Genomic DNA, 13,154 nt, shown 5'->3' on the forward strand with positions numbered 1-13,154 from the left:
CTCTCTGTGAGATTGAAGAGGAAAACTAAACACTTTATTGTTGTAGGTATATCCAAATCAAGGTTTTTAAATTTGTGAAACTAAACACAAAACATTACAAGTTATAGAACTATCTCAGTTATTTTACAGTTAAAAATAAGCAAACATGAATTTAAATTTGAGGCCAACAACATGTTTTATTGAAGCTTAATTAGGAGCAAAACTGGACTTTCAGATATAAAAGTTCACATAAAGAGTTTTTTTTTTCCACTTTCTAATTAAATTATACCAAACAAGATTAACAATCCTTGTAAATTGTAATTTACAAGGATGTGGGATCTGCAGTGACGCTCCCTTGTGCATTTAGGATGCAGCAGTCTGTCGCTGTGTTGGACGATTGCAAAAGATTGCGATAAAAATATGCTGAAATTTTTAGCTGAAACATGACAAACTCTTCAAGTGAGTTGGGTAATAGTGGAAGTAGACTTATTTTAGTAAAATGACTAACTTTTTTAGTCCTCTTATCCAGGATTCTGTTCATTTAAAACATATTAGCGCATCTATTTGATTTAGGATAATCAGAAGCATGAATCAGATTATAATTTCTGAGTGTGTTATTCAGACTTAGACTATGAATGGATGCTGGGTGATTAAAGTCGCTTGAATCCCTGCACCTTTAAATTTCCCAGCTCCTCCCTCTTCTCAGTGACAAGCCCGCAGAGCTTCTTCTTTAATGCATCCAGAGGAAATGACAAACCAGAGGCGCTCTGTGGGCAGGCATGTCAAATATTAATGCTGAACCTGGGCTTTAGCCTCCGCAGCTCAGCCTTAGCTCACATGTGAATGCGCTAAGTGGACATCTGCGGTTCCGCTCGTTACTCTGCGGACGCCCCGTGGGTGGGGGGCTGGAGTAGACTCGCTGAATGGACGTCGATGGACTGGACTGACATCCAGTTCAGTCGGACCGAGCGAGGGAGCGAAAGAGAGCTCTGCATGTTCAAGTTTCCTGCTCCAAGCAGAGCGGCATCGCAGTGTGCGTGTTGGATGCGTGTGGAAGTGCGCGTTGGGTGCGCAGCGCCCGCTGGAGCTGGAGCGGCGGCGGTGGTGGTGGAGCGAAGTTTAACGCCGTGATTTTCTCTTTTTTGTTTGTTTGTTTATTTTTCGCTCGTTTTCCGCCAAATTCTGTTGTGTCGCCATGATGTCCCGTAAGTGGACAGGTGGGCTAACGTTTCCCCGATGAAAACGGATCATCTATGCAGAGGCTCAGTGATCGTGACTGTGATGATGATGTCGAGTAAGAGCGTGGAGTGGCTGCAGGACGAGCTGGAGTCCGGGGCCGGCGCGCTGCTGCTGCTGGACTGCAGACCCCATGAGCTGTACGAGTCGTCGCACATCGAGTCTGCCATCAACCTGGCCATCCCGGGCCTCATGCTGCGGAGGCTGAAGAAGGGCAACCTCCCCATCCGCTCCATCATTCCCAACAACGAGGACAAGGAGAAATTCGTCAAGCGGTGCAAGACGGACGTGGTTCTCCTGTACGACGAGGCGACGTCGGACCGACACGAGTCCGGGCTGGGGAGCTCCGTGATGGGGCTGCTGCTGCAGAAGCTGCGGGACGACGGCTGCAAGGCTTTCTATCTGGAGGGTAAGGGGTTTCTTTTCCTTTTTTTTTTTGGGTTTTGGGTTATTACTTTTTCCTTTTAACCCGGCTGGTACCAACTAGTTTCTGAACAGTCTTATAACATTTATTAGGTGTTTATCCGCAAACTGAAGCTGTAATTAACTAGCAATGAGTCTGACTTTATGGCTTCTTAAATTCAGTATAACAAAGCTGAGCCTTCAACTTGAACTGCCTTCAAACTTTGATCTTCCTCGCGCATTTCATTCCTCTAGAAATACAAAAAAAAAAAAACTGAGTTTGTTCAAAACTAAACTCCTCATGAATGCATGTTTGCGTATAAACACCGTGTGTTTAGTAGAAATAGCCCCGCCATGTTGTGCTCCTTCAGGAAAAGGCAACCCTTTTTTTTTTCTTTTTTTTTCTTTTTTTCATGAATGGAGAGAGGAACCAGGACGCAGAGGCGCTCTTTAGAGAGATTCCCTCAGCTCTGCATTAAAGAAAATGCAGCTTTTAAACCCGACGGGTGCAGCAGAGTGGACCTGGGTGTGTGTGAGCCGTGGATAATGGATGTGTGTTTGACGGGGAGTCACAAGCTTGGCTGCCATTCACAAAAAGTCCACTGAGCTGTGAAGTGTTGCTGCCGAGCCTGGCTGTCCTGATTCTCCGCAGGGCTCAGCTTTTCTCAATGGAGCGCGTCTGGACGCCCTGTTTTCATGCTTATGTTCAGGAAAATGACATGTTGCTACCCTTTATCTGCCTGATCACTGCGAAAGGACAGGTTGTTGCTTAAAGGAGGTCGAGAAACACACCTGCGCTGTCAAGAATGGCTAGATATTTGATTCGGATTCACCTGCACACCCATATTATGACCTATGATTTGCTACACAAACTGGAAAAATATGGAAGTTTCTTTCCTTGTGGCTGCTTGGGCGAATGTGACGAAAGATGAGTTTATATTTAAGTGATATCATGTCTTACAACTTGAATGTTTGTCAAAGAATACATGCTTTTCCAGGATTTTTCAAATGTCCTTTAAATAATCTGTGCTTAGTATGAATTAATCCAGCTTAAATCTGATAGGATTCTAAGTGTTTTAGCGCCTCTATGACCCTAAACAGTCAGGTCCCACATCAAAAACTAACTTCATCATTGCACAGGTAAGAAGCTCAGAATGGTAAATATTTTTCCTCGGATGTTCACTGTTTTATAAAGACTGGCAGACATTTTATATTATTCTTTCAGCCCATAAAAGTATCGAATTTGCTTTTTATCCTTATCCAGGAATAAAAACAAATGCATTTATTATGGAAAAATCTTTCTTTATTCCTTTCTTCTAAACGTTTTAAAGATAATACAGAGCTTTGTACACCAGCCCACACTTGAATGACATCGTTTATCTTCGTCATGACCTTGTCTTTCAGGTCTGATCTGCCATTTCGCATTTTGAGAAATTAATTTTATTTTTGTTATGTAATTTAGATAAAACATTGCATGTCCCTTGATAGTTGTAAAAACTCTCAAAATTGAAGGGATCTATTCATCACATGCTAACTAATTACTCTTTAACGTACAATGCTGTGGTTGATCTGGTGGAAGTTGGTTATCCTGAAAATACGATCTTAAGAAAATAAGTTTTTTTTTTCAGTATTTAAATCAGCTTATAACTGAGTGTGGGGAAACTGGTTTATTCTGATCTCTGGCCAATTGGTTGGTGCATCAGTCTAATTATTCTGAGCGACTGAGACAAATAAATGTTTAGTCACTAAAAGAAAATAGCAGATTCACTGCGCTTTGGTCCTGAGGCCAAACACTGGGCTGGTGTTTCTTTAACTGGCTCCAAATAAAACAAACAATAATTTAACATTTTTACAAACAACACTTTTCATATTAAACATGGCAGACTACGTCAAAAGAAGCAATGATTAGTGTTAATTAATCCAGGTCTGATTTTATTGGCTTGTGTTTCAGATTTTGAATCAGATCCAGTTTAGTGACGTTTTTTTTCCCACACTTCCAAATCAGAAGCTAACGTCAGTGTTGTGTTGTCTCATAATTTATGAAGCATATAGATAATAAAATGCCAAGATTTTATGAGATCTGACAGAAAATCAGCAAAAAAAAAAACAAAAAACGTCTCATCGTCCAGGTTAAAGTAATTAGCATTTGTTTATTTTTCAGCTTTCACAATGTGAAAGCAGAAACAACAGCAAAATAATGCAATCAAAGGAATAAACAAGGTATAAAGATGGATATAAAAGAAAATAAACAAAATAAGGATAAAGGGTACGCAAAGCACAAGCATTTCAATAAATGTATTTAATTTCAATAATTAAAATCATAAAATGAAACTTATCACCCAATCATATTTCAATAATAAAACTATTTCATTAGTTTTTATTGGAAGTCCCAAACATGAATGGTAGATCTAACAAAACAAGGAGTGTGAAGTTAGAGAAAATGGTCATTTAAATGAAGGGCTACTGCATTTTTTTTATCTTTATTTGGCTGAGATTCATCTGAGCTTTAGCCTTGATTTAACAACAGCAGGTTGGAACAGATCCAGTTAAAATGGATGTATTTATAGGATGCGAGGGCCAATAAGGTCAGATGTTTTTATAGACAAAGAGGTCAAAGATTTCTTGAGGACTTGGAGTTGGCTCCATAGTTTTTAAAATAAACAAAATGATCATTAAAACGGATGCAACAGTGAAAGGAAATTAAAAATCTGGGCTGATAAATTTTATTTTCCTCTTCAAGCAGAAGTGACGAACAGAATGATTAGGCTGCCTTTGATGGTAGATCAAATATTCATTTTTTTTTAAATGACGTTTAAATTACATTTATTGTACTTTTTTTTTTAAATCATCTTCAGGAGGATTCAACAAGTTCCAGTCCGAGTATCCAGAACATTGTGAGACCAATCTGGACTGCTCGTGCCCCAGCAGCTCCCCGCCGACCTCGGTCCTGGGCCTGGGCGGACTCCGCATCAGCTCCGACTGCTCGGACGGAGAGTCCGACCGGGAGCCGAGCAGCGCCACGGAGTCGGAGGGCAGCCCGCTCCCCAACAACCAGCCCGCCTTCCCCGTCCAGATCCTGCCGTACCTTTACCTGGGCTGTGCCAAAGACTCTGCGAACCTGGATGTGCTCAGCAAGTACAACATCAAGTACATCCTGAACGTCACGCCCAACCTGCCCAACATGTTCGAGCACGAGGGAGACTTCAAGTACAAACAGATCCCCATCTCCGATCACTGGAGCCAGAACCTCTCGCAGTTTTTCCCCGAGGCCATTTCATTTATTGGTAAGTGGAGGCAGAGTGTCCAAAAATATAGAAAGGTTAAGTTAAAATTGACCAGAGGAATTTACATTTTTGTACTTAAAATAGTTAAAACTGACACGTGAAGTCACTACCAACTCAAAACTTAAGAACGAAGACAAGCCGTGAGTTTGTTCTTCAGCCTGTTTTGGTTTGACTGTGTCTGATTTAGTGAGCAGTTCTACGTCAGAGTCTGAGCTCAGAGAGGAATAAATCCAGGCACCTTATCTTTATTTCTCTCCAGCTCTAACGTTACATCATGCCACTTTCAGGGGACTTTGAAAACAAAAGGTCATATTTTATTTTATTTTTTTTTAGATGCTCATTTTTGCCTTGCTGCAGAACAATCACATTCTCTCAATTTAATATTTATTTACTTATTCCGAGGAAAAATGTGGTGTTAATGCTATATTTTTAAAGAATGCATTCATCTTCGTTGTCCAAAATGAATCCACATAACCAAAAGTTTAAATGTTTCTCTCTGAAAAACTTGAATAGAGAAAAAATGTAGCCACCATGGATTCTGAATTTTAATACTCTCAGCTGAAGAATCTTCTTTTTAGTTGTTTAATAAACTGTTAAAGGATATAAATTTACACATCCATGGATAAAAACCAACCACTTATTGATGAATCATAGACCACAAAATGCACTTTTTTTGTGCTTGACTCTCCTTGTGGTATTTTGCATAAAGTGCGTCTGAAAATCTTCAACAGTCAAATCCAAAAAGTCAAAGTTTAGTGATGCACCATCTAAAGGCAGCTGCAAAGACAAGTGTTTTACTGCATCATTTTTCACTTCATTTGGACCGCATTAAATGGAATTAAATTTTGAAGAGTCACAATTTAAAAGGACAGAAAGTTGCTCTAATCTTTTTTGCATTTATATCAATCGATCAAACTTATTTGTTTAGCATATGTCAGGATAAGCAAGGAACAAAAACCAACAGAGCATGGATAAGTCTTTTTACTTACACATTTTGTTCCTGGTTTCTTTAATCTGTTTATTCATACCTTTATCCACCTATCCATCTGTCTGGTCATCCATTTCTACCCATCCATCCAGCCCTCCAAACATTTATTGTTTTGTAAATTAGCGGCAAACTCTGGAAATTCAAGAAATTACTGGATTTTGCAATAGAACATCTTCAAGAAGCACAGCTTTTCCTTTTTGTTTTTGTTCTTCAGGCTTAATAATCTCCAGTAAGTTTTTGGATTACTTCTAAATAATTTATCTTTTTTACCTAGATATATTCTTTACAAGTTGTGGTGAGTGTAGAAAAAAAAAAGTAGTGTTGTTTTTGTTATTAAATTGCTTTCCAAGAAAAGCTGTGTCATCCATGAGGTCATAAATAAAACATTGATTCTTTGAGAACCGAGTCATAATCGTGACTTTTCTGCTCATCTGGTTCGGTTTCCCGCATTTCCCTTCATTCTTTCTGACTTAATTCTCTTGGAATTAATGAATTCCCTCTGCAGGCCAGGGGTTTTTAAACTAATAAATCTCCTTAGGTGGGAGTAAGTGTGACATACGCCAGACCGGGAGGTCGTGGCAGATTTGGGTCATGCTGATGTTCGATGGAGCTGTCCGGCCAGCTGCGATATGCAGAGATTACATCAGATCCTCCTGGTTGTAGTAGGGTAATTAAGGAGACGCGGATGTGTCAGCAATCTGCTTCCGGAAAGTTGAAAATTCCTTGAATAACTAAAACATGTTGCTGGATGTTTATGCAATGACGTAGGAAGGGAAAGGAGTTTGTTTTTCTGGTAGTTAAGCATCTTGATAAACGGAGGATTTCGGCGACGTTGTGGCTCTAAAGTAATGCAGCTCAGCTCTCAGATCAGTTCCAGGAGATTAACCACTGGTTATTTATTCCACTGCTGAGCCGTCTGGAGCTTGGATAAATTCTCCTGACGACGATTTTTACACCCATCTCCCTGCCTTTTGTTTTTTTTTTTTGTTTTTTTTTGTTTTTTTGCGTCGTTATGGAATGTGAGCATACATCACATATAAATTTAATTTGGCATCAGCACGGCTGCCTGAGTTCGCGAGCCAACTGACCTCAATCCTCCAACAAGGGAAGCAGTCAGAGAGAGCGAGAAGAGGCTGAAAGAAAGGAAGGAAAGAAGCACTTAACTCTCGCTCTAATGGCCTCTGGATGCGAGTGCAAGGGCTCGAAACTGATAGCTGGATGGGTGCAGCCGCTTAATAATGTAGGACGCTTTTTTTATTCACAGTTTGCTGCAGACAGAGAGCTGGAAGGGAACTCGTGTTCTGCACTGTCATTGAGAAAACCAGTTGTGAGCCGTATAATTTATGCAAATTTCAAAAATGACATACATTTTTGTTCTCAGTGCTTCCTCTGATGCATCGTAACAAAGACGTTTCTAATAAGGAGACGTAGCAGTCGTACATTTGCCCCAAAACTAAATATTTACCAAAAATCCACAAACTGCGGACAGAAAAACATTACAAAGTCAGTCTGTAGCTAAATTTATTTGATCTAATGAATGCTGGTAAACGTTTTAAAGTCATGAAATAATCATGTTAAAGTCAAAAGTCATCTAAAGGATAGCCAAAATAAATAAGGAGTAGAACTGATCATCATTTTGTTTATATTTATGAATATTTGTCTTTATTGATTGATAAATTAACTTTTTGGTTTATTTTAGCTCATTTTAGAGCTACCTCCAGATTATTAAGTAATCACCCAAACTTATAGAAATGATTAATGTCACAATCAAAACATGATTAGCTTCCTTAAAGCAGATTCTACAAATGTTTTAACCATATAAGCCTTCTTATACAATGTAAAAAAAACAACAACATTAAAATATGCAAATAAAATAAACATCTTAATGCCTAAAATGCAAAAACAGCATTCTATGATTGTGCACTTAATCATTTGTTATTTTTGCAGAAAAACAAAATGCTTCTACCATCAACATGTGAAAAAGTTCAGCCCTTTCTGCTGGACTCTTCGTCAATACACTGTAGGCCTAATCTGTTGATTGACTGATTGATTGGATATCAAAAAGTGCTTAGTAGGAAATTTTTGTTTGCAGAATTTGAACCGAGTGAAGCTAAAACTTTTTCAAGTGTTTATATTATTTGTCCTATTTTTTACTGCTCTCAATATGTCATTTGAGTCAGTATGCTCCAGGTGACAATTAATTTATCGCTAAATTGGTGGATGATTATTTTGATTATCGATTAGTCACGATTAATTTGATTAATCGTTCCCGCCCTAACTGTTTGCATTTTAATGCATCAAAGTGAATCCTGAGTTTCAAGGTAAGCTTATAATTTCTTCCTCTTCTCTTTTATTCCCTCGCCCACTCCAGACGAGGCTCGTTCCAAAAAGTGCGGCATCCTGGTCCACTGCTTGGCCGGTATCAGCCGTTCGGTCACCGTCACCGTGGCCTACCTGATGCAGAAGCTCAACCTGTCGCTCAACGACGCCTACGACTTCGTCAAGCGGAAAAAGTCCAACATTTCCCCCAACTTCAACTTCATGGGCCAGCTCCTGGACTTTGAGCGGACGCTGGGCCTCAACAGCCCCTGCGACAACCGCGCCACCTCCCCGCAGCACGACCAGCTCTTCTTCACCACCCCGACCAATCACAACGTGTTTCAGCTGGACACACTGGAGTCCACTTGAGAGTATGACTTGAGACTGTCCCGAACCCCCCTCTCTTTTTTTCAAGAGGTAGGAGAGGTAACGAGCGGCTGCAGTGGGAGGAAAGCAGCCGGTTTTATTGAAAGTTTTCGCCTCCTGAGGCTCCTGCTCCGAGAGCCTGGCCACAGAGCTGCTCTAGAGCGACCGGAGGGGTCACTGAAGCCAAGTTTAAGAAGATGTGAGAGGAGTTTCTTTAACCCAGAGCAGTGGACTGTGGGTTCACACCTGAGCTGTCAAGGCTCGACTAAGTTGACTGAACGACCGCAGCAGAACTGACAGCTTAATACAAAGAAAGGAACATGGAGGATCCACAGAGACGACGGCATTGCCGCTGTCATGCTGAGCTTGTCGGCGTCTTGTGGAGAATCTGGGATTTACTTGCTCTACTAAATGTAGAGTGTTTTTTTTTTTTTTTAAACCAAGGAATTAACACACACACACACACACTTAAGAAAGTATGTAAGTTTGTACTGTATGTAACGTGCATAGCAGAACATGTATGAGAAGTCCTTAACAAATTCAATATGTCTATATGCATTTTTGTATATTTTTATGTACATTTACGCACAGATCTGTATGTTTATATAATGATATACTCTTTATCTTTGTCCAAAAACAAAGTGATTCAATCTGAAAACGGCTTAAGAGATTGTAAAACTAAAGAAAGGGAAGAGTTGTTGGAGTTTTGTTTTTTTCCGACTCGTTTTTTTTATTTTTAGTGACACAATGCAGTTTGCACAGTGGTGTAGCCGACGTAGACGTGCTGGCACTTGATAAAGAGACATTCAGACAAGGAGGAAGAGCAGACAGAGGAGAGGCCAGTCCCAGGCTGCGACGAGTCCGGACAGCTGCGCGGTGCGGTGGGGAGGGAACGGGGACCCGGAGTCCCGGACCGAGGCCGGGGTCTGGGCGAAGGTTGGAAGTTGGCTTTGCCCTCCTTGCCTCCCCACACCACTGCTGGCTCGGCTGCCGACGAGGAGCCGCGGGGGTTGTGTCCACCAGCTCAGTCGTCTCAGTGAGAAACCAAACTCTTTTGAACTTATTTCCGTTATTGCGTCACAAGCTTGTTTTGCCAAAACTGGTCTCTGTCCGCTCAGACTCTCGTGTTTTTCTTTTTGTGGAAACTTCCCTGAGAGCAAAAGGAGGAAGCGCTTAACGGTTCAGAGCAACGTTTTTTTTGGGCACCTTATCTGATCGGTCTCGCTTTTGCCAAAAAGCACACCAGGAAGAGGGACGTTATCTGGTGTTTGTGTTGTGGACTGGGACCGGCCTCAGAGACAGACCGCACTGACTGTCCCTTCAACTGCATTAAGGGGCAGCAAAAGAGGAAGCTCTTAGTAAGGATCACCCATTTCATTAAAGATAGTTTTAAGCCTTGGCTGTATAACCAGAGAGATATATTAATAGTGAAAAGGGAATTTATATATTACAGGTATTAAACAAATGGATCTTATTTTGTATACCTGAGCATGCTGTGGTGCTGTGTGCTCTCTTAACAGTCTTTGTAACCAAGGGTTGGATGTTGCTGTAAAACGTGGAAGGACTTTTTGTTTTCAAAGTATAAATGGCTTTCTGGGACAACATGCACATCTGCTGCGCTTAGAGGAAGTGCTAAAGTTAAAAAAAAAAACAAAACAAAAAAAACAATAACATCTGAGAATTAAGAAAAATTCCCAACAAATGGCTCTATTCTACTCCTTTGCTTGCAAATTATTTCCTTCATTCTTTGAGTCAATTTGGACTCAGGATATCATCTTAGCATACACCATGCCACTCAGCTTAAGGTTTTAATCATCTTATCTTAAGATTTAGACCAAAAGAAATGAAATAAAGCAGCTATTTCTGCTCTAGCTTTTAATCTACCAAAATGCCACACAGCTAGGTTCATTTGACCAAGGGGGAAAAAAAATAGTCTGTGTAATCATAGAGTCATTTTTAATCACACGCAAAGCTGGAAGCCAAATAACCAGAACTAAAACAAGAGAGTCTTAAGATTTTAAAAAGCTAAAAGTAGACAGGAAACGTTTGGTTGACTGATACTTCCTTTACTTCTGGAGACGCACCGATCAAGCTTTTCTGACTTCTATAAGATCAAACGTTAGTGCCAATTGTGACCAGTGAAGATTTTCTTTCTTTCTTTCAGGAATTATGAGATTAAAAAGAACATCCAGCTTCTCATATAAACTGTAAAAAGCTTTTCAGTTTATCATCATCACCATTCCCACAGCATGATTCTGCCACTACCCGGTTTCACAAAATGCAAACATTTTTATACCAAATAAGATACTAAAAGTAGATTGTAAAAACACAAAATTAAATGATTTTTCCTGATTAATTTGTAGTCTTGTAAAACCACATGACCATTGACATTTCCATTTTAGCTGTCTTGTAACTTCAAAGCTTGTGGCTGAATAATGCAGCATTTAGAAAATGACAACAGGCCATATGATGTGGGTGCATTTAAAAAACAAACAGTTTTTTCTTTACTCTTTCCTTTCTTTCATCTGGGCTTTTATATTCCTTTGAGGAAAATGAATCTCTACCAAAAATCAGGTTTCAAATTGCTGAGCAGAGCCATTCAAAGGGAAATTTACCCTCTTCAACTCTAGCCACACCAATTGGTACATCTCTTTTCATTTAGCTGATGAGTTAAAGCGAATTTTCAATAAAACAAAGTACATGATGTCTAAATCCAAAGTGATTCTCTTGTAAATGAGGAACATTTTTCCACGAAGCCCAGCGTCTTATCGGTAACTGATTGTCAAAGAGCAGATGTGGACGGGGTCTAAACAGAAACAAAGCTCCGGGTCTCGGTGGGAAGCAGCGCGCGGATCTCCTCGTTGGTTTAAAGCTGGCCTTATATAACCTTTCTAACGCTGACTGTTCAACACTCTTGTAATCACACTTATTAAAAAACATTTCTCTGTTTTTTTAAAAATAGGAATACGGTAAGAGTAGAGAGGCACGCTGCCTTCTTACCGTAACGGGTCACACGAGGTCCTCTTTGTTACTCTGCAGTATATCAGAACACCTTGTTTTGCAGGATTTTGTACATCTAAGACCTCTATGTTTTTAGATTCCTCTCCTTTTGTACGATATCTGCTCTGTGTAACTGTTCAGGATCCAGCGGGGTCGTGAGCTTTTGGACTGAAGCACCGTTTCACCTGGTGCAAATGTGTCCAACATCAGAGGCCATTGCAAACACACACACACACACACACACACACCCAAAGCTTTACACAGCCAGAGCTGTGCTTCAGCATGCCAGTATTTGTCTCAACACCCGGCGCTTAAATAATTACAAATGTTTTCTTTTTCCTCATATTTTGATATAACATGCTCTATGCTATTCCTGTGGCCTTTCAATATGAATATACTGTATAATCTCAGTATACATTTTGAATTTATATGCAAAGTTGAGCTCACATTATGAAAACAATACGATCGAGGTTCCTTGTTTGGATTCGTATCCCATTTACAATAAAACGGTGAGCAGCGAGAACCCGATCATTTTCACCCGAGGACAGGAATATTTCAAGGCACAGCTTTTCTATTTAAAGAGAACACGGTTTATTTCGAGCTGCTTTCTTCTGGGTGGTGTGTGTGTGTGTGTGTGTGTGTGTGTGTGTGTGTGTATGCGTGCGCGTGTGTGTGTGTCAAAAGAGAAATGGAGTCATTTTCTCTGTTTGTAAATTTCCCAGATCACGGGAACGGACGTTTCTGTGTCCTTAAACTTGTAGCTACAGTACAAGGCGCTTGAGAGAGGAAGGTTGTGTAAAAAAAATAAAAAAAAAAAGCGAGAGCAGATAGAGGAGCTGGAGGAGGCAGTGCCACGATAAAACAAAATGAAAGGAGGCGTGAATGATTTGATAAATGTTACCTCAGTGAGGAATTCTTCAGGGATATTGTTGTTTTTTGTTTTCTTTTCTTTTCTTTTTTGACAATGCATCTTGCATCTTGTTACAGCTTAAAAGTCACATTGAATAGCTGTTTTATTTTGTGCTGTAAGCGTTTTTTTGTTTTGTTTTTTTTTTTAAATAATGATTAAAAAAAAGATGCAATCTGTCTCTGTATAAAAAGGACGGGCATGTTAACCAGGGCAGTGTCACCTTTCTGTCTACTGAGAGAAAAATGATTGACCCTACGTATTGTACAGTGTATGGAAGCAACTCAAGACATGTTTATACAGCGAATAAATCTTGAAATATTTTTTTTTCTTTAACGCGTGTTCCTGTTATTTCTGACCACCAGGTTTATGTTAAAACATTTAATCACTCATAAGTTTTTATATGGCCTTCCAAACACTAGAAGAACACATAATAAGAGACTGTGAGATAACAATTTTGTGCTTAAATATTATCTTAAGAAATCAAATCAAAGCAGTTTTTGTCTGCATGCTGCCAAATTAGATCAGTATGAAAAGAGATTTGGTATTATTTAATTTTAAAAGGTATTCATCAAATGCAGAGAGAGCTATTTATTCATATCTTAGCAGTGTGTTAATGGGTTTCATCAATACATTTAGGCACACGTGACCATTTAAGGACATTCATGATCTT

The 13,154-nt window shown here is 39.8% G+C and overlaps 1 protein-coding gene across 1 annotated transcript; it reads left to right on the forward strand.

The window, feature by feature from the left end:
• The first annotated feature begins 394 nt into the window (after positions 1-394).
• dusp7 (dual specificity phosphatase 7) lies at positions 395-12,640 on the forward strand. Its single transcript, XM_007549228.2, has 3 exons — positions 395-1,624; positions 4,473-4,901; positions 8,261-12,640. Exons 1-3 carry the CDS (start codon positions 1,216-1,218, stop codon positions 8,575-8,577), a joined length of 1,155 nt encoding a protein of 384 aa, XP_007549290.1. The 5' UTR covers positions 395-1,215; the 3' UTR covers positions 8,578-12,640.
• Positions 12,641-13,154: the final 514 nt, after the last annotated feature.

Source organism: Poecilia formosa, unplaced genomic scaffold (assembly GCF_000485575.1).
Source record: "Poecilia formosa unplaced genomic scaffold, Poecilia_formosa-5.1.2 Scaffold2, whole genome shotgun sequence".
NCBI lineage: Eukaryota > Metazoa > Chordata > Actinopteri > Cyprinodontiformes > Poeciliidae > Poecilia > Poecilia formosa.